This window comes from Jaculus jaculus, chromosome 7 (assembly GCF_020740685.1).
Source record: "Jaculus jaculus isolate mJacJac1 chromosome 7, mJacJac1.mat.Y.cur, whole genome shotgun sequence".
NCBI classification, from domain to species: Eukaryota; Metazoa; Chordata; class Mammalia; order Rodentia; family Dipodidae; genus Jaculus; species Jaculus jaculus.
Window position 1 is genome coordinate 85,517,996 of NC_059108.1, and position 24,214 is coordinate 85,542,209.

The following is a 24,214-nucleotide window of genomic DNA, read 5'->3' on the forward strand; positions in this document are numbered from 1 at the left end:
AAAAAGCAAGGCCTGGACAGATGGCTTCGCAGTTAAGGCACTTACCTGCAAAGCCTAAGATTCGATTCTCCCTGTCCCACATAAGCCAGATGCATAAGATAGCACATGCATCCCTGGTAAAGGGAAACTGGCTACAATACCCATAAGCCCGTCCCCCAAAATGCACTGCTTCCAGGTGTACCTCATTCCCATATTTCCATCAGCTGGGAACCTAGCATTCAGAAAACCTACATTTATGGGGGACACCTGAATTTAACCATCACATTCCTCACCTGACCACCAAAAACTGATAACCATACATGATGTAAAGAGAGACAAAGAAAGGAAGACAGAAAGAAAGGAAGAGAAAATGTCATTTCTGTTTTATTATGGCATTGGGATACTTCTCAACATCACTGTGTACCAATGAGTAATTTAAGACAATTTTTAGGTTCAAGAATTTATTGCTCTGTTCTTTTACAAAATAGGGTTGATTCTTCAAGATGTGTCTGATCTCAAACTGCTGGACTCAAGCGACTCTCCCGTCTTAGTCTTCCTAGGAGCTCGGCTGACAGGCATGCGCCATTGTGCCCACCTGTTGTCCATTTCTTCACTTGCTTGTTGCATCCCAGAGTTGACACTTCAGAAGGAAAATGACTTAGTCAACTCTCCCATTAGCAGGGGGCACCATAGGAAATAATGAGAAAATATACATTTCTTAAAATATATTATGATTCAAGAGAGTACAGAATGATTCTCCAGTGATCTTAAGTCCCAGTGATACACATCTCTAATCCCAGCCCTTGAGAGGCTCAGGTAGGAAGATCACCATGAGTTCATGCCAAACCAGAGACAGAGTGAGACCCTACCTGTAACAAAACAAAAATGACAGGGCTGGAGAGATGGCTTCACACTTAAGGCACTTGCCTACAAAGCCTAAGGATGCAGGTATGCTTCTCCAGGTCCTACATAATCCAGACTCACAAGATGGCACATGCATTTGGAAGCTGTTTGCAGTGGCTAGAGACCCTGGCATGCCCATTCTCTTTCTCTCTAATTAAAAAAAAAAAAAAAAAAAAAACAGGAAAGGTAGAAAAGAGAAATCAAAAAGAGAAAGGGGAAATAAAACAGTGATCTCAACATAGCTCAGGCTAGCCTGGAACTGTGTAACTGAGGATGATTTGATCTTATCCTCCGGCCTCCACCTCGCAAGTGCTGCAGTACAAATGTGACTGCCATTCACCCAGCCTCCAGACGATCTTGAGCCCCCCTTAGCAACTGTGTAGTGAAGCATGGTAAAAACCAGCTACCAACTCTCCTCTGACAGCTCTCACACACATCAACAAAACAGCATCTAAGTTTTTATTCACGTGGACTGTTAAAGCATCCATACCAGTGTGACTGGGGGTGGGGAGCAGGGCTGGAGAAAGAATTCTGCTCTACTGGTAATAAAGCTCCAGGTTCATCCCATCATGAATCTCATAGTCTCCCAGAGACACGTGGTCCTTAAAAATCGTGTACCAAAAAAAATAAAAAAACAAAATCGTGTACCACTTCTTAAGGACAATTTTGTCACAACGGGTGCCAGTTTGAGCCGCGATCAGTTTCTTAAGGTCCCCAATGGTGTCATCGGTGTTGCACTTCACGCGGACTTTCTTCCCCAGACGGTCGTTGCAAACAACCTCGATCATTCTGACTGGAGCTACAGAGTAGGGGGTGGAAGACAACAGAATCAGGGTTTCCTGGGTGTCCCCAGGTACCAGAAGCCCCAGATACAATTGCTCCCAGGTCTGCGACCCTAAGATACCTGCTTGAAAGGTCTGTTGTCTTCCTCTAACCAAACATGTTTTTAAGGTAGAGACTTGCTCTAGGCTTATGCTGTCCACAAACTCAGTGACCCTCTCTCTCTGCCTCCCCAGTGCCAGCAAGTGCCACCACACTCCACAGTGGTGTGATCAAACTTGCCCCTATTCTTTCTTTTCTGTCTCCCACTGACCGGCTTCTTCTCAATTAGTCTTCTCCTACTTTAATGTCGTTTTTTTCCTACTAACGTTACTTACATGCACATGGGCATGAAGTGTTTTAATGGAGCATGGTGACCTTACTAGTGGGTAAACACTGAAGATGCCTCTGTTTCCCTGGTGATGATCATCAGCCACCAGCTCCTCATGAAGCAATGGAGGCTCAGGAGCTCCTCCCCAGTATATATGTTTGCTGACTGGCTGGAGCCCAAACCACAGCAGCTGGTCTACATTGCAGTAATGCTCTGAAAATGAAAGCCAGGCATGAGAACTCACACCTGACATCCCATTTGGACTACCTTAGGGTCCTGACCTGTCTCAAAGCAAAATATAAAATTCCAGGCCTGGGCTATAGAGATGACTTAGCAGTTAAGTTGTATGCCTGCAAAGTCTAAGGACCCAGGTTCCATTCACCAGGTCTGATCTAAGCCAGATGCACATGATGGCACATGCATCAGGAATTTGCCGTGGCTGCAGTGCCTTTTCTCTATTTTTCTAACACTCTCCATTTCAATTAAATAAATAAAATAGATAATGAAATAAATAGAAAAATAAAATGTTTAAGATTCCTGCCAGATGTGGTGGCACAGTCTTTAATTCCACAACCTGGGAGGCAGATATAGGAGGATTGCCACAAGTTCTCGGCCACCCTGAGACTACATAGTAAATTCCAATTGGCCCTGGCTAGATTGAAACCCTACCTTCAACAACAACAAAAATTCCAAGTCAGTCTGGGGCTCAAGTGAGACCCTACCTCAAAGCAACAACAATATATGTATATACACACTTTCAAGGTTAGCCTATGTTACGTGGTGAGACAGTCTCAAGAAGCCCTACTTACTGCTATTCCTGTTTAGGTAAACACTACAAAAAAGCAATGTTGCCAATTTCCCCAGACCTCCTTCTCTCATATAAACAATAACAGTCCACTGTTTTGTTTTGTTTTCAAGCCTAGTCTCACATAACCTGGGATGGCTTGAATGTAATGAAGCTGAGATAACCTGGATTCCTGATCCTCTTTTTTTCTACCACCCATGTGCTGGGATTAGACATGCACCACAATGCTAAGCTAGTTGCCTGCACTGGACACCAAGATTCAACCAACTTCTCCTTGAAAGTATGAAAAATATTGTGGTCTGTACACACTGGTCATTTGTACCTAAAAAGTCCTATGAAGCATTCTCGCTGTAAGAAGTAGTGTAAGTATACTGCTGATGTCACATGAGGATTGTGTATATTGTGTGTACAAAATGAAATTTCAGAAAAGACTGGAAAATCATTTGGGATATAGGTTCTCCTACATGCATTCTAACTTTTAATGTTTGCATGCAAATAAGGGGCTATGAGGGTGAGGATAGGCTATTATTGGAGACAGGAGACCATGACAAAGCAGAAGGGATGGGAGGTGAAGGATCCAAGAAACAGAAAACAGGAGGTATGGACACGCCAAAGGAGGCTATGCTGGGAGGAGGCACAAGGAGAGAGGGTGATACAGGAAAGGATAAGGAAGACAAAACCCAATCTCCTCAATATACTGTAATGCGCCTGACAGGATGGCATATGCCTTGAATTCCAGCACATGGGAGGGAGAGGTAGGAGGGCCACTGTGAGTTCACGGCCAAACTGAGACTACAAAATGAATTGCAGGTCAACCACAGATAGTGAGACCCCACCTCTAGGAACAATAAAGCATGAGGCTGGCTGTGAAGCCTAAGGACCCAAGTTCAATTTCCCAGGTTGCACATGAACCAGATTCACAAGGTGGTGAAAGCATCTGGAGTTAGTCTCCAGTGGCTAGAGACCCTGGCATGCCTATTCTTTATCTTCCTCTGCCTCTGTCTTTCAGATAAAGAAAATAGCTTTGTAAAGGAAGAAACAAAAGCTGGAAAAGGTCATGCTGCATGCAGCCCTATGGGAGAGAGAAATCAGTGGCGTTAAACAATAGTGAACACTTCAAGCCTTATGATTGGCCAGCCAGGCCAAATGACTGAACAGGTGCAATCATGGCATGTCTGTTCTGGAGGAAACCAATGGCTCCCTAATTGGCGTAGTGGCCCATTCCATGAGAGGGAATACATGCCTGGTGCTGAACACGTAGTCAAAAGTCAAGTCTGGGGAGACCATAAACCCTAGGCATGTAATCCCTGCTGTGTCTGGATTAATGTATAAACTTCCCAGTGAGCACTTCCCTGAAAGCCACTAGAATCTGGAGTTTGTAGAGGCTGGACATCCTGGCACAACCATTCTGTCTCTCTGCTTGCAAATAAATGGAAAAAAAAATGGGGCCTGTAGAGAGCAGGGTTGAAACAGAATGAAAGTGAAGAGCTTGAGGCCACCCTGAGACTGCTGAGTGGTTACTGGTCAGCCTGGGCTAGGAGAGGGCGTGAGGCGAGAGGGAGCTCAGCAGTTAAAGACATTTGCTCTCAAAACCTGCCAGACAGGGTTCATTACCCAGCCACCTACATAAGTCTAAAAACAAAAGTGGCCACAGCATCTGGAGTTCTTTAGCAAGGGCAAGAAAGCCTGGTACATCCATACTCACAAGCATGGAAAAAAAAAAGCATAAATAAGAATAATCAGGGCTGAAGAGATGCCTTGGGCTGGAGAGATGGCTTAGCGGTTAAGCGCTTGCCTGTGAAGCCTAAGGACCCTGGTTCGAGGCTTGACTCCCAAGGACCCACGTTATCCAGATGCACAAGGTGGTGCACGCGTCTGGAGTTCGTTGGCAGTGGCTGGAGGCCCTGGCGTGCCCATTCTCTCTCTCTCTACCTCTGCCTCTTTCTCTCTGTCTGTCGCTCTAAAACAACAACAAAAAATTTTTTTTTAAAAAGAGATGCCTTAGCGGTTAATGCGCTTGCCTACAAAGCCTACAATGTTCGATTCTCCAGGTCCTGCCTTACCCAAATGCACATTGAGGCATACACATATGGATTGGTATTCACTGGCTAGAGGACCTGGCATGCTCATTCTCTCTCTTTCTCTTTACCTAATAAATAAAACAGTGAAAAAAACTTAAAGGAGAAGAATAGTCGGTAATAAAAGGCAGAAGAGCTGGTTGTGGAGGCAAACACCTTTAATCCCAGCACTTGAGAGGCAGAGGTAGGAGGATCACCATGAGTTCCAGGCCATCCTGAGACAACATAGTTAATTCCAGGTCAGTCTGGGCTAGAGTGAGACCTTACCTAGAAAAAACTAAAAGTGGCACAGGCCTTGGTTGACCTTGGATCTCAAAGCACGGCTTACAGGGTTGCATATATAAAAGGCCCCTCTATGGCCTTGAGAACCCATCACTCAGCCTTTGATTCTCCGGGAACCTGTTCCCTCCAAAACCCTAGCCTGGGCCTGGGGAGTCTTTCCCTGTTGACCTTGTGTCCCACCATCTCCTACACAGCCTGCCTACCTCCCTACCTGCCTCCCCACCCAGCCCTGCCCTGCCCTTACCTGGTGTCTGCTCACAAATGCGAAGATGCTCACCAGCTAGTGGCAAAGACCAGCCAACTCTGAGCCAGAAGCTTCTCTAGGAGGAACCTCTGCTGTGACTCCTGCTTTTATGCTGCCAGACAGGAACTGATGTGAGGCACCGCCCACACCACGCCTAGCTTAATAGAATCTCACTCTAGGCCAGGCTGGCCTTGAGCTCACAGTGATCCTCCTACGTAGTCTCTGATGCAGTGCTGGGATTATAGGCTACCATTCCACACCCTATTATTGTTTTGTTTGTTTTCTGTAGGGTCTCACTCCATCCAGGCTGAAGTGGAACTCAATATGACATACCTACCTCGGTCTTGGATGCAGTGCTGGGGTCAAAGACGTGAGCTACCAAGCCTGCCTACACTATTTTTGTTTTCTGATGTATGGTCTCACTTTATGGAAGCTGACCTGGAACTCACCACCTGGATCCTCAGACCTCAGTGTCCCAAATTCTGGGATTAAAGGTTTTATGGAGGACTCTAGAAATGGCTTAGCAGTTACAGCATTTACCTGTGAAGCCTAAAGACCCAGGTTTGATACCCCAGGACCCACACAAGCCAGATATACAAGAGGGTACATCTGTCGGTAGTTCCTATGCACTGGCTGGAGGCCCTGGAGTGCCCATTCTCTCTTTCTATCTGTCCCTTTCTCATAAGTAAATAAATAAAATATTTTTTTTTAAATTTTTTTATCATTATCCCTGGGTAGCACGCACATTTATTTATTTATTTATTTATTTATTTATTTATTTAATGTGTGTGTGTGAGAGAGAGAGAGAGAGAGAGAGAGAGAGACAGGGATGGGGGAAGGAAGGGAGGGAGGAAGGGAGAGAAATAGAGAAAGTGGATGTACCATGGCCTCTAGTCACTGCAAAGGAACTCCAGACACATGTGCAACCATGTGTTTCTGACTTATGTGTGCTCTGGGGAACGAAACCAGCATCCATTGGCTCTGTAGGCAAACACATTAACCACTAAGCCAAGTCTCCAGCCCACTGACAGTTATTTTTTGGAGTAGGTCTCACAATGTAGCACTAGGCACCAATTTTTACTTCTTTCCAAATTTTCAGACTCTCATGTGCTGGGATTATAAGCATTTGTCCCTACCCAGACATCAACCACCACCATTCACTGTTTTGTTTCATTCAGAGGAGGTGTCCTAGTTTACCCAGGCTGACCTTGAACTCTAGATCCTTCTGCCAAATCATGCCATGTGTGGGTAAGGATTACCAGCTACAGAGTCTAGGTCTTCCCTTCTAGGACCCTTTCCTGAGTCCTCTACCAGTTTTCCATCTTTGGGGCTGGGATGCAGCTCAGTGGTTGAGCACTATTTTTAATATAGTTTTTGTTTTTAAAAATATATTATTCTCGTCTGGCATTGTGGCACATGCCTTTAATCCCAGCACTTGGGAAGTAGAGATAGGAGATTACCGTGAGTTCAAGGCCACCCTGAGAATACATAGAGAATTCCAGGTAAGCTGAGCTAAAGTGAGAGCCTACATCGAGATTAAAAAAAAAAAAAATTAATTATTTTTTAAGCCAGGCATGGGGGTGTGTTCCTTTAATCCCAGCACAGCGGAGGCAGAGGAAGGAGGATCACCCTGAATTTGAGGCCACCCTGAGACTACATAATAAATTTCTGATCAGCCTGGGCCAGAGTGAGACTCTAGCTTGGAATCCCCCTCAATATTTATATATTTGCTTGATGGAGAGAAAGAGATATAGAGAGAGAATGGGAACACCAGGGCCTCCTGCCACTGCAAATAAACTCCAGATGCACGTGACCCCTTGTGTATCTGGCTTATGTGGGTCTTGGGGAAGTGAACCTAGGTGCTTTGGCTTTACAGGCAAGTGTCTTAACTGCAAGCCATCCCTCCAGCCTGAAGTGGGGGTTTTATGTCTGCAGTTGTAAAACTGGATAATACCATCAGCAGCAGAAATGCATACTTCAAAGAATTTAGGCTGGCAAGCTATGTTGGACACACATTTAATTCCAGAAGTGGGGAGGCAGAGGTAGGAAGATCTTTGTCAGCTCAATTCCAGCCAGGAGTACAGAGTGAGTTCCAGGGAAGCCTGGAGTGAGACCCTACCTTACAAGCAACCACACAAAGGTGGTGCAGGTGTCTAGGTTAGATCCACATTACTCTTGGGTTTCAGTAACCAGCCTGCTGTGTCACTCATGCCTGTAATGTCTACACCTGATAGGCTGAGCCACAGAGTGAGACTCCCATCTTCAAAAGTAAAGATAAGGAGGAGGGAGGGAGGAAGAAAGGAAAGGAAGAAGAAAAGAAGACCTTGTGTCAACTGTATTATCCAGTGTTTATACAAAGCTTTATTTCTTCAACCTATGTCTCTTCCCGTAGAACAGCTAGTAGAATCAGGATGCTGAAAATCATACTGTGGAAAGGGAACTGGAGAGAGCTTTGAAATTCTTTCTCTCTCTCTCTCTCTCTCTCTCTCTCTCTGTCTCTCTCTTCCCATCTCTTTACTTCCTTTCTTTTTCATTATTTTTTAGTTTTATTTATTATATATGTAGATTTATTATTTATTGGTGGTTTGTTTGGGTTTGTTTGTTTTTGTTTTTGCGTTTTGGTTTTTCAAGATAGGGCCTTCCTCTAGCCCAGGCTGACCTGGAACTTACAGTGAACCTCCTACCTCTGCCTCCAATGTGCAGGAATTAAAGGTGTATGCCACCACACCTGGCTGCTGCTCCCTGGGCTTCATTTTTGTTGTTTTTGTTTTGTTTCTTTTATGTTTGAGGCAGTGTCTCCTCTATCTCAGGCTCTCCTAGAATTCACTGTGTAGTATCAGGGTGGCCTCCGACTCAAGGTGATCCTCCTACCTAAGCCTCCCAAGTGCTGGGTAAAAGGTGCACACCACCAAGCCTGGTTATTTCTTTTTCAAAAAATTATTTACTAGAGAGAGAGAATCAGTGGGGGCAGGGAGGAGGGCCACATTGTGATTGAGTCCAGCTGTGGCAACATAGTGACTTCAAGGCCAGTCTGGGCATGTTGCTGTTGTTGGTCATGTGGAGACCCATCCTGGTGCCTTATGATTTCTACCATTGAGCGTTACCTCCAGCTGCTTTTGTTCCTAGGATTTAATAAATATTTATTTGTTCAAATTCATTTAGCAAGAGAGAGAGAAGGGAAACAGAGAGAATGGGCATGCTGTGGCTTCTGTGACTGAAAATTCCAGATGTATGTGCCACTTTCTGTCTCTGGCTTTATTTGTTTATTTGTTAGGTTTTGCAGGCAAGTGCCTTAACTGCTGAGCCATCTCTCCACCATGAAAATTTGTTTTGTTTTGTTTTGTTTTTTACTTTTATTTATTTACTTTAGAGCATCAGAAAGAGAAAGAAGCAGATAGAGACACAGAGAGAGAATGGACGCGCCAGGGCCTGCAGCGACTGCAAATGAATTCCAGACGCGTGCGCTCCCTTGTGCATCTGGCTTCCCTGGGGAATCAAGCCTTGAACCAGGGATCTCAGGCAAGCACTTAACCGCAAAGCCATCACTCCAGCCCCCTGTTTTGTTATTTTTGAGGTAGGGTCTCCTCTCTATCCCAGGCTGAAATGGAATTCCTAGGTAGTCTCAGGGTAGCCTCAAACTCACTGATCCTCCTACCTCTGCCTTTTGAGTGCTGAGATTAAAGGCATGCACCACTATGTCCTGCTCAGCATGAAATTTTTCACACATATTTCCCCATGTATGTAGGCTGGGACTGAAGCCCTAAGCTCTGGTCGTCTTCCTGCCACACCTTCCCAAGGATATTAGACTACAGTCAAAAATACAAATTTTACTTATTTATTTATTTACTTGGAAAACATGATGTCCTGTAGCTCAGGCTGGCCTCTAGCTCTCTATACAACTAGCTGAATTTGAACACCTTATCCTCCTACCTTAACCTCCCAAGTGTTGGGATTTAAGGTGTATGCCACCACACTTTAATTCTAACCAGACTTTATATTAGTAAAAAATAGCTTTTGAGTTGGGCATGGTGGTGCACACCTTTAATCCCATCACTTGGAAGGCAGAAGTAGGAGGGTCATCTTGAGTACCAGGCCAGCCTGAGACTACATAGTGAATTCCATGTCAGCCTGGACTAGAGTGAGACCCTACATCAAAGAGGAAAAATCGTTTTTGAGCCAGTCATGGTGGTGCATGCCTCTGAGCCCATCACTGGTGACATTGAAGCAGGAGGTTCACTTTGAGGCCAGCCTAAGCCACTTAATGGAACTCAGTCTCAAAAAGAAACCTTCAGGGCTGGGGAGATGGCTTACCAGTTAAGTACTTGTATGTGAAGCCTAAGGACCCCAGTTGGAGGCTCAATTCCCTAGATGAACAATGGGGCACATGCCTCTGGAGTTCATTTGCAGTGACTGGAGGCCCTGGCATGCCCATTCTTTCAATTTCTCTATCTTCCTCTCTCTCTCTCCAAACCTCTTTGCCTATCTGTCGTTCTCAAACAAATAATTAAAAATTAGAACAAAAGAAAGCTTCAGCCGGGTGGGGGGATGCATGCCTTTAATCCCAGCACTTGGGAGGTTGGAAGATTGCCATGAGTTCAAGGCTACCCTGAGCCTATATAATGAATTCCAGGTCAGCCTGGGCTAGAGTAAGATCCTAACTTGAAAAACCAAACAACAAAAAGCCATCTTGGGCTGGAGAGATGGCTTAGCAGTTAAAGTGCCACCCTTCAAAGCCTTCTAGACTAGGTTTGATTCCTTGGTACCCATATACTGCAAGATGCACAACATGACACATGCACTGGAATTCATTTGCAGCAACTGGAGGCTCTGGCGCACCCATTCTTTCTGTCTCTCTCCCTTCTCTCTGTCTCTCTTTGCTGGTGAATAAGTAAACAAAAACATTTTCAGGGTGGAGAGATGGCTTAGTGCTTAAGGCACTTGCCTGTGAAGCCTAAGGACCCAGATTCAGTTCCCCAGTAATCACATGAGCGAGATGCACAAGGTGGCACATGTGTCTGGAGTTCACTTGCTCTCTCTCTTGCTGTGTAATAAAAAAAAAATCATCATTATTTTTAAAAATGATGATTCTTGCCATGGATTATTGTTTACATTCATGAAAGTTGTTAATAAGAAATAAATTAAATATAACATTTTTTTAAAATAGCTTCTCTTTTCAGATGGTATTGAGCAATGGGGAGATTCAATAGTTACCAAAATGCTGAGAGGTGACAGTGTCATGTTCAGCACTAAGTAAGACAATCTATCACACTCTCCATGATTCAGGGACAACTTTCAAAGAGGTGGCTGAAAGAGTGTAAGAGCCAAAGAAAGGAAAGGAGTGCTTTGCCATACTGTCTTCCAGATACACAGTGGTGGTGGTATTCATGACTTCACTTTAGAGACAGGCTGTCATGTACCTCAGGCTGGACAGAAACTCTCTATACAGCTGAAGTTGACCTTGATCTCCTGATCTCAGCAATTCCTACAAAACCGCAGGACTCCTGTATCGCCCTCAACCACAGACATTCAAAGTTAACCATACAAGCGCTGGAGAGAAGGCTTAGTGGTTAAGGCACTTGCATGCATGCCAAAGGACCCAGGTTTGATTCACCTGTACCCAGTTAAGCCAGATGTACATGGTGACGCACATGTCTGGAGTTCATTTGCAGTGGCTAGAGACCCCTGCACTCCCATTCTTTCTCTCATTTTCATTCTCCTCTCTCTCTCTCAATTTCTCTGTTATTTGAAAGAAAAAAGGAAGGAACAAAGGAAGGAAGGAAGGAAGAAAGGAAGGAAGGAAAGAAGGAAGGCAGGAACAAGGGAGGAAGGAACGAAGGAAGAAAGAAAACAAAGTTAACCACACAGTTGCCAGAAACAGGAGATTTCCCCCTCAAGTGGAGAGGCATGGCGAGAGAGAAAAAAGAGGATGGTGGGAGAGGATTGTGATCATGATACACTGTGTAAATGTATCGTGTGTTGTTGATAGAGAGTTAAACTTAGGACCAGGTGTGGTGGTGCATGCCTTTAATCCCAGCACATGGGAAGCAGAGGAATGACGACCACACTGAGTTTGAGGCCATCCTGAGACTACATACTGAATTGTGGGTCAGCCTGAGGTAGAGTGAGACCGTACCTTGACAAACCAAAAATGAATAAATAAATAAATGAGTTAAAAATACTGGGCTGGAGGGAGAGCTCAATGCTTAATGTATTTGCCTGCAAAGACAAAGGACCCACGTTCAGTTCCCCAGGACCCACATAATCCAGATGCACAATGGGGCACACGCGTCTGGAGATTGTTTGCAGTGGCTGGAGGCCCAGACATGCCCATTCTTTCTCTCTCTCTCCTCCTCCTCTTTCTCTGTCAAATAAATAAATAAAAATACAATATTTAAAAAAAATAGGGCTGTGGTGTTACAGAAAACTGAGTCACACAGACATGGCACCAGACACAGAGGGGAGAATCACACAATGTACTCATGTCATGGACTCACAGAAATAACTTCCAAAGCCTGAGTACTGAGCTGTAGTAGCTCAGAGGGTTTACAGACTCCACAGGTCCAACATAAGCCAGGCACACAAGGTGATGCAAGCACAAGTTTGCGCATGCCCACAAGGTGGCACATGCGCCTGGAGTTCAATTGCCATGGCTGGGAGTCATGGCATGCCAATTCTCTCTCTCTCATGAAAATCATAAAAAAAATAAAAAATACAGCGAGGTCCTTGAGTCCCCAAACATTACAGGCCATTTGCCGAGCCCCTTGGCTTCCCACCAGGAATAGATGGTAAAATCATATTGCTGAAGACATCACATATTTGGGCCACAAGGCCACTGAGAAATCCTGCTGGAACTGAGCTGATAACCTCCTCCATAGAGACCAGCTGACAGAAAGCTGGAAGAAGCCATTCTGCATGCAGTTCAATGGGAGAGAGAGAAATCACCAGAGAAGATACTCAACCGTGGACAGTGCAAGCCTTATATATTGCCAGCCAGGCCAAATGAGCCAACGGGTACAGTAGTGGCACGTCTGCCATGGTGGAAACCAACTGCCTTCTAATTGGACTGCAGGCCAGCTCCATGGGAGGGAATACCTCCCTGATACTGAAAACCTACAACAGGGGTAGTCATGAGCCTGAAGGGTGTAACGTCTGCTGCTGTCTGGCTAAATGTACATACTATGCTCATAAAACTGCCCAGTAAGCACTTCTCTTGAGGTTCATAGCCATATATTAATGCTACCCTCACTTTTGGTAGAGCATCTTCTCTTTCCAGATGGCAGTGACCTTGAGATGACTCAGAAGGCATCATGTGACAGGAAGAAGTGACAGAGTAGTGCTCAGCACCGCAACATCTCTATCACATCTTCCAAGGCTCATGATCCATTGCAACAGACATGCCACTATTGCACCTGTTGGCGCATTTGGCCTGGCTAACGGCCAATTTCTTTCTGGACATTTGTATGCAAGGTGTGGCGCCCTTCCTTTGGTCCTACATTCTTTCTGCCACCTCTTCCACAATGCACCCTGATCCTTGGAGAGTGTGAGATGTTTCAGTGCTGGACACTCCTCCATCACTTCTTCTCAGCTTTATGTTGCCTTTTGGGTCATCACAGTGGTCATCGCCTTCTGAAATGAGAAGCTTCTCTAGCCAGAATAGAGATTTGCATTAATATATGAATATGAACATTAAGTGTAGTGCTTTCAGGGCAATTTTGTGAGAGAATATATGTGTATATCCAGACAAGAGCAGGAACTTTATACACCTAAGGCCCATGACCTCCCCTGCCATAAGCTTTTGATTAGGTTTTCAGTACCAGACGTGTAGGCCCATCCATAGAGCAGGCCTTCAGTCCAATTAGAGAGCAGTTGGTTCCCCCAGAGCAGACACGCCACCATTGCACTTGCTCAGTCATTTGGCCTGTCTGGCCAAACTGTTTTCAGTGCTGATGATTTCTGTCTCCCATATGGCTGCATACAGTGCAGCTTACTCCAGCTTTCAGATGACTGGGATATGGGGAGAAAGTTTCTGCTCAGCACCAGCTTGATTTCTCAGTGACTCAGTCATGTGAAGTCTTCAGCACTAGGGTCTTACCATGTCTTTCTCATGAGAAGTCAAGGGTCTTGGCAATAGCCTATCATGTTTTGGAGGCAACAGGGACCTCCCGCTCCACAACTCACTGGACAGTATCCCAGCTATGACACTGACAGTTTTCTAGTAACAATCGAGGGCTTTGGGATGTGCCATTATTCAATCAAGTCGATTTTCATAGGCCTTATTCAAGATATCTTGAACTTTGTTTGACCTTCCCCCCAAGCTTTCTTTTATACAATCTCTTCACCTGACATCACTTAGGCCTTTCTACTCCCTGTAATCTTGCCTTTCTCTTCAGTATGAAGGATCCTTTCAAGTATTTTCTGTAGAGCTTGTTTTGTCTTCAAATATCCCTTTACCCTGCTTTTGTTGCGGAATGTCCTTATTTCTCTGTCTATCTGAATGGATAGCTTTGCAGGATAAAGTAACCTTGGTTGACAGTTGTTACCTTTCAGAACTTGCAATACATCATTACAAGCCCTTCTGGCTTTGAAAGTGTCTGTTGAGTAATCTGCGAGGCTTATCCATTGCACTCCGGATGTGCTGACCCTCTGCGATTTCCCCAAATGCGGGAAACTCGACTGCATAATTTGTGGTAATGGGGGACTGTGTTTGCGCTCTCCCCTGGTCGTGGAGTGCAAGATCAGACGTCAATAATGTCTATGCTTTAAGATAGTCTAGCATTTTCGTACTTGACACGACAATCCGGCAAAAATAAAGAATGAGAAAGGAAAAAGAAAAGCAGCTTGTTTAAGGCTGACCCTATGGATCTTCAATATGTGAAAATAGGATCATACTAGGATCATATGATAATTGAATGATTTACTTAAAAAAAGATAATTTGGGGCTGGAGAGATGGCTTAGCGGTTAAGCGCTTGCCTGTGAAGCCTAAGGACCCCGGTTCGAGGCTCGGTTCCCCAGATCCCACATTAGCCAGATGCACCAGGGGGCACACGCGTCTGGAGTTCGTTTACAGAGGCTGGAAGCCCTGGTGGGCCCATTCTCCCTCTCTTCCTCTATCTGTCTTTCTCTCTGTGTCTGTCGCTCTCAAATAAATAAATGAAAATTTTTTAAAAAAAAGATAATTTGCTTATTAATAAAGCCAGATATTTTAGCTCATGAAATACTGATGAATCTGCTTATATTGTCTTGATTTTTTGGGGGTTCTCTGCCATGTAGTTTTCTGTTACCACTATATATACATGTAAATCTTTTTCCTGTTAATTCTACTGCATTTAATGTTGTTGGGATCTATCCTGTTAGAACATTTTCCTACCATGAGAATCAGTTCAGTACATTTTTTTTTTTTTCAAGGTAACGTTTCACTCTAGCCCAGCCCAGGCTGAGGGATTCATTCTGTGTTCTCAAGGTGGCCTCGATCTCATGGAGATCCTCCTACCTTTGCCTCCAGAGTGCTGGGATAAATGGCTTCAGCCAACACACCTGGCTCTGTACTTTTTTTTTCAAACCCCTATGCCTCAAAGTACTTCTGGTAGTTCAGTGGTTTTTTTTTTTTTTTTTTTTTTTTTTTTTTTTTTTTTTTACAGATCCACCAACTGCTAAAGAAGCAATGCTACAAAGTGCAGCTGAATGAGAGATACATTCACCCTCTGACTACTTTGATCAATTATAGCAGATATTTCATAGCATGTCATAACTGTAGTTTCAAACCATCTGGATTGGGGCTTTTCAAGTCCCATTTGAGAGGAACTGTAATAGCCACCTCCACCTTCTCTGGAGGAACTTGTTTTTAATATTTATTCATTTATTTGATTTATTTAATATTTATTTATATTATTTGAGAAAGAGGTAGCGAGAGACTGGGCATGCCATGCCAGGGCCTCTGGCACCTACAGACAAAGTACAGATGCATGTGCCCCTTATCTGGATTACGTGGGTCCTGGGGGATCGAACCAGGGTCCTTTGGCTTTGCAGGCAAGCGTCTTAACCCCTAAGCCATCTTCTCCAGTCCAAAGAACTTGTTTTTTGCTCCAAAGACTTGAGCCACATTCTGAGCACACGAACAGTTGCTTTCTCTCCTTCCCTCGTTACCTCCACATCCCACCCAGGACCACTGTGCTCTAGCTATGCACATCTGCATTTTAGAAGAGCCTTGTGATTTGTGTTTCTGCTTTATAGTCAGGAACTGCTGACATACTGTGAATAGAATGTAAAACTTGAAACAATGCAGATTTTGAAGGAATAGGTGTCTTGTGCTTTAAGACTCTCTTGCAGGATTATTCTCTAGGCAGATGAATCAAACAACTATGTCAATCACAAAAACTGAAAATGAACCAAACTGAAAAGGAAAACTTTCAGGCAGTATCTTTCTACTGTATCCTGTCATTGAAGAGAATAAACAGGATGCAAAACTCATTCCAAATTACTCTTCCTGGGCCGGAGAGATGGCTTAGTGGTTAAGTGCTTGTCTGTGAAGCCTAAGGGCCGGGTTCGAGGCTCGATTCCTTGGGACCAACGCGAACCAGATGAACAGGGTAGCACATGCATCTGGAGTTTATTTGCAGTGGCTGGAGGCCCTGGCATGCACATTCTCTCTATCTGCCTCTTTCTCTGTCTGTCTGTTGCTCTCAAATAAAAATAAACAAAAAACAATTACTCTTCTTTTGACAGTCCTGCCTCCCAAAAACTCAGATGAAACTATGATATAACAACTCTCCCTGGGTGTATGGCAGGTGTGTGTGTGTGTGTGTGTGTTCTCCAAAAGCACAGGTAACATATATAATAGGACAGCTGGTAATGATGGATTCATTTACATTGTTTACACCTCTATGACCAGGCCTTATGAGAAGGTCAGGTTTATTTAGTTATTATTTTATTTTATTTTATTTATTTTTACTTTTTTGAGGTAAGGTCTTACTGTAGTACATACTGACCTGAAATTCACTATGTAGTCTCAAGATGATCTCGAACCTGCGGTGATCCTTCTTCCCCTGCCTCCCAAGTGCTGGGATAAAAGGCATGTGCCACCACAACAAGCAAGGTCAGCTTTTTAAAAAAAGACATGTAGTGTCTTCCTACCTGACTCCAAATACATTTCAAACCAGAAGTGGGTTTGCTTCAGATTTGTTTTGGCTCCGCAATCCAGTCAAAGAAGAATGTGTTTGCAAGTGAAAGCTATGGAAGCATTTTTGTTTATTTCAAATAAAACATATTTGTATTATTTGTCAAACAAAAACTAGGTTGGGCTTGGTAGCTGTGATAGTTAAGGTGTTGTCAAGTTGATCTGTTTAGTAATCCACAGGCTGCTTCTTGGAAGGATCAACTAAAGGAGGAGGTCTTTCCCCCAGGGTGAGCCCTTCCCCCAGAGTGGGCAGCCCCGCTCAGAAGGGGACTTGATATAAGGAAGTTCTGGGTAAAAGAGCTCCCTTTTCCTTCCTTCCTTCCACTTGCTGCCAGAGTTGCTTCCTACTTTCTAGCGTGGATTGAAGACCAGTGCGGACTAAAGAGCAACATCAACTGAAGACCCGCATGGATCGAAACCCAGCGGCTCCTCAGGATGCCCGGTCGGGACTGCTGAGGCATCAGGCCACAGGACTTAGCAGCTACCAGGTTCTGTGATTCTCAGGCCTGCAACTGCTCTTGGACTACTGTAAACTAATCCAATAAATTCCATTTTTAAAATAATTCATTCTAGCAATTCTGTTCCTCTAGAGAACCCTGACTAATACAGTAGCACATGCCTTTAATCCCAGCACTTAGGGGCAGTTGTAGGAAGATAACTGTAAGATTAAAGCCAGCATGAGAATACATAAGGGATCCCAGCTGAGCCTGGGCTAGAGTGAGACTCTACTTTGAATAACCAAAATTTTTTAAGTTAATTAATTAGATTAAAAAGTACCAATGTAGAGCAGGATGAGATTTTTCTAAAAACATCAAATTCTCCTCCCTCTGCCTCCCAAGTGCTGGGTTTAAGGCCATGTGTCACCAAGCAGGTTTCTCTTTCCTTCTCTTAATCTAATAAACTCTCTAAATATCAGGCCGGGTGTGGTGGCGCACGCCTTTAATCCCAGCACTAGGGAGGCCTAGAGGTAGGAGGACTGCTGTGAGTCTGAGGCCACCCTGAGATGACACAGTGAATTCCGGGCTGACCTGGGCTAGAGTGAGATCCTAAGTCAAACCAAAACCAACGAAATACATGGTCCTCTTCAGTCCACCTCCCAAGTGCCACACGCTACGTGTGTACTCCCGTACCTGGCATGACCCAGCTATGTACAGCACAGACACAACCCCCTTGCTAATACTGGGACCTAAATCAGCGTGGTTACTACTGCTAATTGTTTGCACTGTTAGAAATTATTCAGCTTTCATTTATAGGCTTCATCCTCCTTCCATTAAAAATTTTTTTTAATGTGTACACTCCCAGCAATGAGGAGGCAGAGGTAGGTGGATCTCTGTGAGTTCCAGGCCACCCCGAGACTACATAGTGGATTTCAGGAGAACCTGGGCTAGTCAGGGAGATCCTACCTTGAAGTCCCCTCTCCGGCAAAATCAGACTACTCTGACCAAACCACAACTTGCCAAGTCTACTGCTAAAGCATTTACTACACAAGGATTAACAGGAGTGTGGGAGTGGCTCGATCAAAGGACAGATGAGATGCCGCTACACATTTCCCTGGGGACACTAAAATGACATGAGCACACAGCCATTAAAACAAGTAGGTGCCCTGTTCTTTCTTTCTATCTGTCTTTCTTCTTATTGACAACTTCCATTATTGTAAACAATATCCTATGGTAAGGCCCTCCCTCCCCCCACTTTTCCCCTTTCAAACTCCACTCTCCATCATATCCCTTCCCCCTCTCAATCAGTCTCTTTCATTTTGATGTCATGGTCTTTTCTTCCTATTATGACGGTCTTGTGTAAGTAGTGTCAGGCACTGTGAGGTCATGGATATCCAGACCATTTTGTGTCTGGAGGAGCACGTTGGAAGGAGTCCTGCCAGTGAAAAGTCAGGCTGGTATCACGTGCATGGAAAAATTGCGATTCCTGAGCTGTGTTTAAAAAAGTTTTTTCACGTCGTTATTCGCTGTTGTAGTAAACCATCTCTAGATACGTTGGTACTGGGCAGCCTGGGCAGCTCCGTGCCCTCATTCCGCCACACTTCTCCCACGCGGGACGCGGAGGCGCTCGACCACGGGGACCCGCATCCTCCGCGCGCTTCCCAATCTGCATACACCGTCCCCACCCCCGCGGCCCCCCACTAAGGCTGGGCTTTGCGAGCCGCAGGCCAGCCTCAGGGGACCCGCAGTGGGAGCGACCATGGCTGTTTCCTGTGGCTTCTTCTAAAGCCTTCGGCAAAACTGGGGACCCAAGCCGAGCTTGGTGGTGCCCGACTTTAATCGCAGCACTTGGGAGGCAGAGGTGGGAGGATCGCTGTGGGTTCGAGGCCACCCTGAGGCTACATACAGAGTTCCAGATCAGCCTGATTAAGGATGAAGAACCTTGGTCGAAAAAACAAAAATAAATAAATAAATTAATTAATTAAAGGTCCGATTCGCAGGCGCTGCATCCTCGCAGGACACGATCCGTTTTAAGTAAGATGATTCCCTATCCAAACAAGCTGGAAGTCATTTCTCTTGATGTATGGGATTTTTTTGGCAGGAAGGGGTGGTTGGCTTGTTTTGTTAACGGATAGAAAAACAAAACATTGGTACGTGGTACGAAAATGATTGAGCGATATCCCCATCCCAATTATTATTATGTAGCACAGGGTGGCCTTGAACTCACATCAATTCCACCTACCTCTACCTCTGCTTCCTTAGTGCTGCGATTAAAGGGCGTGTTCCACCATGCCCGGCTTATGTTTTTAATATTTATTTATTTTTTTATTTAAATTTATTTTTATTTATCTAAGAGCGACAAACACAGAGAGAATCGGCAGGCCAGGGCTTCCAGTAACTGCAAACGAAGTGCAGACGCATGCGCCCCCTTGTGCATCTGGATAACGTGGGTCCTGGTCCTGGGGAATGGAGCCTCTACCCTGGGTCCATAGGCTTCACAGCAAGCGCTTCATCGCTAAGCCATCTATCTCTCCAGCCCTAATTTTTGTTTATTTTTATTTATTTATTTGAGAGTGACAGACAGAAAGAGGTAGAGAGACAATAGGTGCACCAGGGAGTCCAGCGACTGCAAATGAATTCCAGATATATGCACTACCTTGTGCATCATCTGGCTTACTTGGGTCCAGGGGACTCAAGCCTTGAACCAGGATCCTTAGGCCGCACAGGCAAGTGCTTAACCACTAACCGGCTTTTTTTTTTTTTTTTTTTTTTTTAGGTAGGGCCTCACTCTACACTAGGTGGCCAGAAGTCATGGCAATCGTCTTACCTCTGACCTTATTATTATTATTGCTATTTTAATATATCTTATTTATTTATTTGTTTAATTGAGAGAGAGGAATACGGAGAGAGAGTGGGAGGGAGAGAGAGAATGGGGACACCAGGGCCTCCAGCCACTGCAAAAGAACTCCAGATGCATGAGCCCCCTCGTGCATCTGGGTTACGTGGAACCTGGAGAATCGAACAGGGATCCTTTGGCTTCCAAGGGCTTCCAAGGCCTTAACTGCCAAACCATCTCTCCAAACTCACTCTCTCTCTCTCTCTCTCTCTCTCTCTCTCTCTCTCTATATATATATATATATATATATATACACACACACACACACACACACACACACACATATATATATATATTTATTTATTTATTTTTCTTCTGAGGCATTTCTCACTCAAGTACAGGCTGACCTGGAATTCACTGTAATTTCAGGGTGCCTTGAACTCACAGCATACCTCAACCTCTGCCTCCAAAGTGGGGGATTAATGGCATGTGCCACCACACTTGGCTTGAGTTTAAAATTTTTTTGTTTGATTGAGACAAAGAGAGGACAGAGATATAGTTAGTGAAAGAGACAATATTGGCTCATCAGAGTCTCCAGCCACTGCAAAGAACTCAAGACACATGTGCCATCATGTGCATCAGCTTTACATGGGTTCTGGGAGTTGAAGCTGTGTGCTTTTGCTTTGAAGGCAAAGAAGTGCATTATGCTGAGCCATCTCTACAGCTCGAAATTTCTTCTTTTCTTTTCTTATTTTTTTACAGCCAGGCATGGAGGTGCACACCTTTAGTCCCCGTTTGGGAGGAAGAGATAGGAGGAACCCTCTGAGTTCAAGGCCACCCTGAGACTACATAGTGAATTTCAGGTCAGCCTGAGCTACGGTGAGATTCTTCATAAAAAAAAAAAAAAAAAAAAAAAAAAAAAAAAAAAAACCTTTCCTTTTTTTGAGACAGGGTCTTGCTCAGGCTGACCTGAAACTCACTCCTTAATCACATGTTGGCCTTGAACTCAAGCAATCCTCCTGACTATCCATCCCCAATGCTGGGATTAGAAGCATGTGCCACCATGCTTGGTACTTGCTTAATTAAAAACATATTTACTGGGCTGGAAAGCTTTCTCAGTGGTTAAGGCTCTTGCCTATGAAGCCTAAGGACCCAGATTCAATTCCCTAGTACCCATGTAAGCGAGATACCCCAGGTGATGCATGGTCTGGAGTTGGTTTGCCGTGGCTGGAGGCCCTGGCACACCCATTCTAACACTTGCTCCCGCGCGCGCACGTGTGTGTGCGGGCACACACACACAAACACACAGTCTCCCTCAAATAAATAAATACTATTTTTTTAGGAGCCAGGCATGGTGGCCTTTAATCCCAGCACTTGGGGGGCAGAGGTAGGATAGCCATGAGTTCGAGGCCACCATGAGACTACATAATGAATTCCAGGTCAGCCTGGGTTAGAGTGAGACGCTTCCTCAAAAAACAAAACACAAAAACCAAAACAAAGAATTTAAAACCTGGAACTTGGGCTGGGCATATAGGTTGGCAGTAGGTAGATGGTCTGCTTAGCATGTGTGACACCTTGAGTTTAATCCCCAGCATCAACCAATCAGTCTGGGATTAGGCTTTAGAACAATAGCTTATTGTTTTAGCCCTGGCCCTGAGAGTGCCTCTAACCTGGCTACAGGCAGCCAGACTTGTTGAAAAGGTTCAAGCCCTTACTTCAGTCACAGACTTAATCTTGCCACCAAAGTGAATTTAATAGAGATTCAGCTGGGCGAGTTGGTGAATGCCTTTAATCCTAATGCTCAGGAGGCAGAGAGAGCAGGACTGCAGTGAGTTCAAGGCCACATGAGACTACACAGTGAATTCCAGATCAGCCTCAGCTAGTAAAACCCTACCTCACACACACACACACATACACAAACAAAAACGACAAAAGATTCAGATCTGTGATTTCTACTTGAAACTATCCTGTCAAAACTTAATAGTAGACTGGAGAGATACCCATGAGCTCAGATCTTGAAAAGAAGTACTCTAGGGGCTGGACATGATGGTGTATGCTTTTAATCCCAACACTTGGGAGGCAGATACAGGAGGATCACCATGAGTTTGAGGCCAGGTCAGCCTGGGCTAGAGTGAGACCCTACCTCAGGAAAAAAAAAAAAAAAAATCCTAGGGCTGAAGAGATGCCACAGTGGTTAAGTAAGCCACTTGTCTGCAAAGCCTGTGGCCTGGTTTGATTCCCCAATACCCACCTAAAGCCAGATGCACAAAGTGGCACGTGCATCTGGACGTTTGTTTGTAGTGGCTAGGGGCCCGGGTGCGCCCATTCTCTCACTCTAATGAATTTTCCTTTCAGTACTGGCAATGATGATCTCCTTACACTTTTGCAATCCATTCTGCACTCCCAGTAGGTGGACATGGTGTGTCCACACGTGTGGACTGGCAGAGGGCACCGCCTTCTGCCAGGGAAGGCTAACAGACTAGCTATTTCTAACCTTGAAGTGGACCTTCACCAGAAATGGTCATCATGAAGCCCGGATCTCAGACTTTTTGACCCCAGAACTGCTTTGGTTCTGTCAGAAAGACGCTGGAGTCCTGATTCAAAGAGACCCATTGGCCCACAATGCATTAAAAAAAATACATAAAGAAAAAAAAGAGCTTTCAAAGGTACCCTTCTGTGGACTGACCATAGGGTTAACAATGTGCACCGTCCTCAGTAAATTGTGCCCTCCCTCATTAAGTGGATGCTGTGACAACCACCTGCCCAGGTAGGTGATTTACTGCATCTTTGGAGTAGCAAGTTGCATGGCGAATTCCTGTATTATTCTCATTGTTGCCACAAAAGACCTAACAGAAACTACTGAAGGAAGGAAGTTTGTATGGCTGAAAGTCCATCTCATAGGGAAGGCAGGAGCATGAAGCAGCTGGTCACGTTCACAGGAACGAGAGAGCTCAGCTGACTTTCTCGTGGTTTTTCAGGCTGGCTTGAATGCGCAACCCTCCTTGCCTCTGCTTCTTGAGTGTCAGTATGCCTGGCTTTGATGACAATTTATTTCAGAGAAAGACAGGCCAATAGAGAAGGGGCCGGCCAATGTCTCCAGCCTCTGCAAAGAAACTCCAGAGGACTTTAGCCTTTAAGGCGTTTGCCTGCCCAGCCAAAGGAGAGCAGTTGGGTTCCTCATGAAGCAGGAAAGCCAGATGCACAAAGTGGCCAAAGCAGTTTGCATTAACTGGAGACCTTGGTGCGTCCATTCTTTCTCCAATACAGAAGTGTAAATAGGAAAATGACCTGGATATGCATGACTTCAGAGTGCCTGACACTACCTACACAAGACATCATAATAGGAGGAAAAGAGAATGACAGAATAAAAGGCTGATGGGGCAGGGGAATACGATAGAGAGTGGAGTTGCAAAGGGGACATTGGGGCGGGGGGGGGGGGGGGATTACCATGGGATATTGTTTACAATTATGGAAGTTGTCAACCAAAAATACTAAAACTACAAAAAAAGCGCTCTCAACTAATAAGTTTAAGGCCTGATAGAATAAGATAACTGTTAATCACCAGAATAAATGATTCACTAAGGAAACTACAGATAATTGACAAACACCCTTTTTAACTTCTTTTTTTAATTATTATTAGAGCAACACAGACAGAGAAAGGCAGAGAAAGAGGCAGTGAGAGAGAGGAAGAATGGGCGCATGAGGGTTCCAAGCACTGCAAAGGAACTCCCGATGCATGTGCCACCTTACCTGGCTTACGTAGGTCCTGGGATGTGGAGCCTCTGACCGTGCCCGCTAAACCATATCTCCAGCCCTAATTACCTCTTCTTCCAATACCTCTACTTAGTGGCTAAGGAGACACAGAATGGGAACGAAAAGGAATCGTACTACTGCAAACCAGACGCACAGCCCCATCTTGCCCGCTTGGCCTGGGAGTGTCCCTGAGACACGGGGGAAAACAGCCCAGCATTCTCTTACTTTTGCACTGCGAAACCAGGGGAGAGCGCGAACGCAGTCCCCCACTACCACAAATTATGCAGTCGAGTTTCCCGCATTTGGGGAAATCGCAGGGGTCAGCACATCCGGAGTGCAATGGATAAGCCTCGCCCTGGGAAAACCACCTTCGTGATCATGGTATCTACCCTGCCAGGTAAGTATGACACGGCCAGCCCCAACGCACGCTCACCACGCCGCCAGACCCCCTCACAAATCACGGTCGCTCGCCCTCCGGCCGTCCGCATGCGGCTTCTCCCCGCACACTCCCGTGCTCCGCTCGCACTCTACACCCAAGCCTTCTTCCCGCCACATACGGCCCATCAAGGACGC

The 24,214-nt window shown here is 45.1% G+C and overlaps 1 protein-coding gene, 1 non-coding gene and 1 pseudogene across 3 annotated transcripts; 1 reads left to right on the forward strand and 2 right to left on the reverse strand.

Moving 5' to 3' along the window:
* Positions 1 to 1,418: 1,418 nt before the first annotated feature.
* On the reverse strand, positions 1,419 to 24,210 carry LOC123462106 (ubiquitin-like protein 5). 2 transcript variants are annotated; one of them, XM_045154174.1, is made up of 2 exons: positions 24,075 to 24,195; positions 1,419 to 1,681 (listed from the first exon to the last, which is right to left on the reverse strand). In XM_045154174.1, exons 1-2 carry the CDS (start codon positions 24,127 to 24,129, stop codon positions 1,419 to 1,421), a joined length of 318 nt encoding a protein of 105 aa, XP_045010109.1. In that variant the 5' UTR covers positions 24,130 to 24,195. The 2 variants fall into 2 exon arrangements, 1 of the variants encoding a protein (XP_045010109.1); XR_006638110.1 differs by lacking the exon at positions 1,419 to 1,681 and adding an exon at positions 23,681 to 23,738 and having other exon boundaries at positions 24,075 to 24,210.
* LOC123462685 lies at positions 14,009 to 14,160 on the forward strand (annotated as a pseudogene).
* On the reverse strand, positions 23,883 to 24,046 carry LOC123462574. The gene has a single exon (XR_006638373.1). It is a non-coding gene; the product is annotated as a U1 spliceosomal RNA (small nuclear RNA).
* Positions 24,211 to 24,214: the final 4 nt, after the last annotated feature.

Coding starts and splice junctions, on each gene's coding strand:
- LOC123462106 (XM_045154174.1), bottom strand. CDS start 24,129: ATGCGGACGGCCGGAGGGCGAGCGACCGTGATTTGTGAGGGGGTCTGG. Junction 1,682..24,074: donor TGAGGGGGTCTGGCGGCGTG/GTGAGCGTGCGT, acceptor CCTACTCTGTAG/CTCCAGTCAGAATGATCGAG.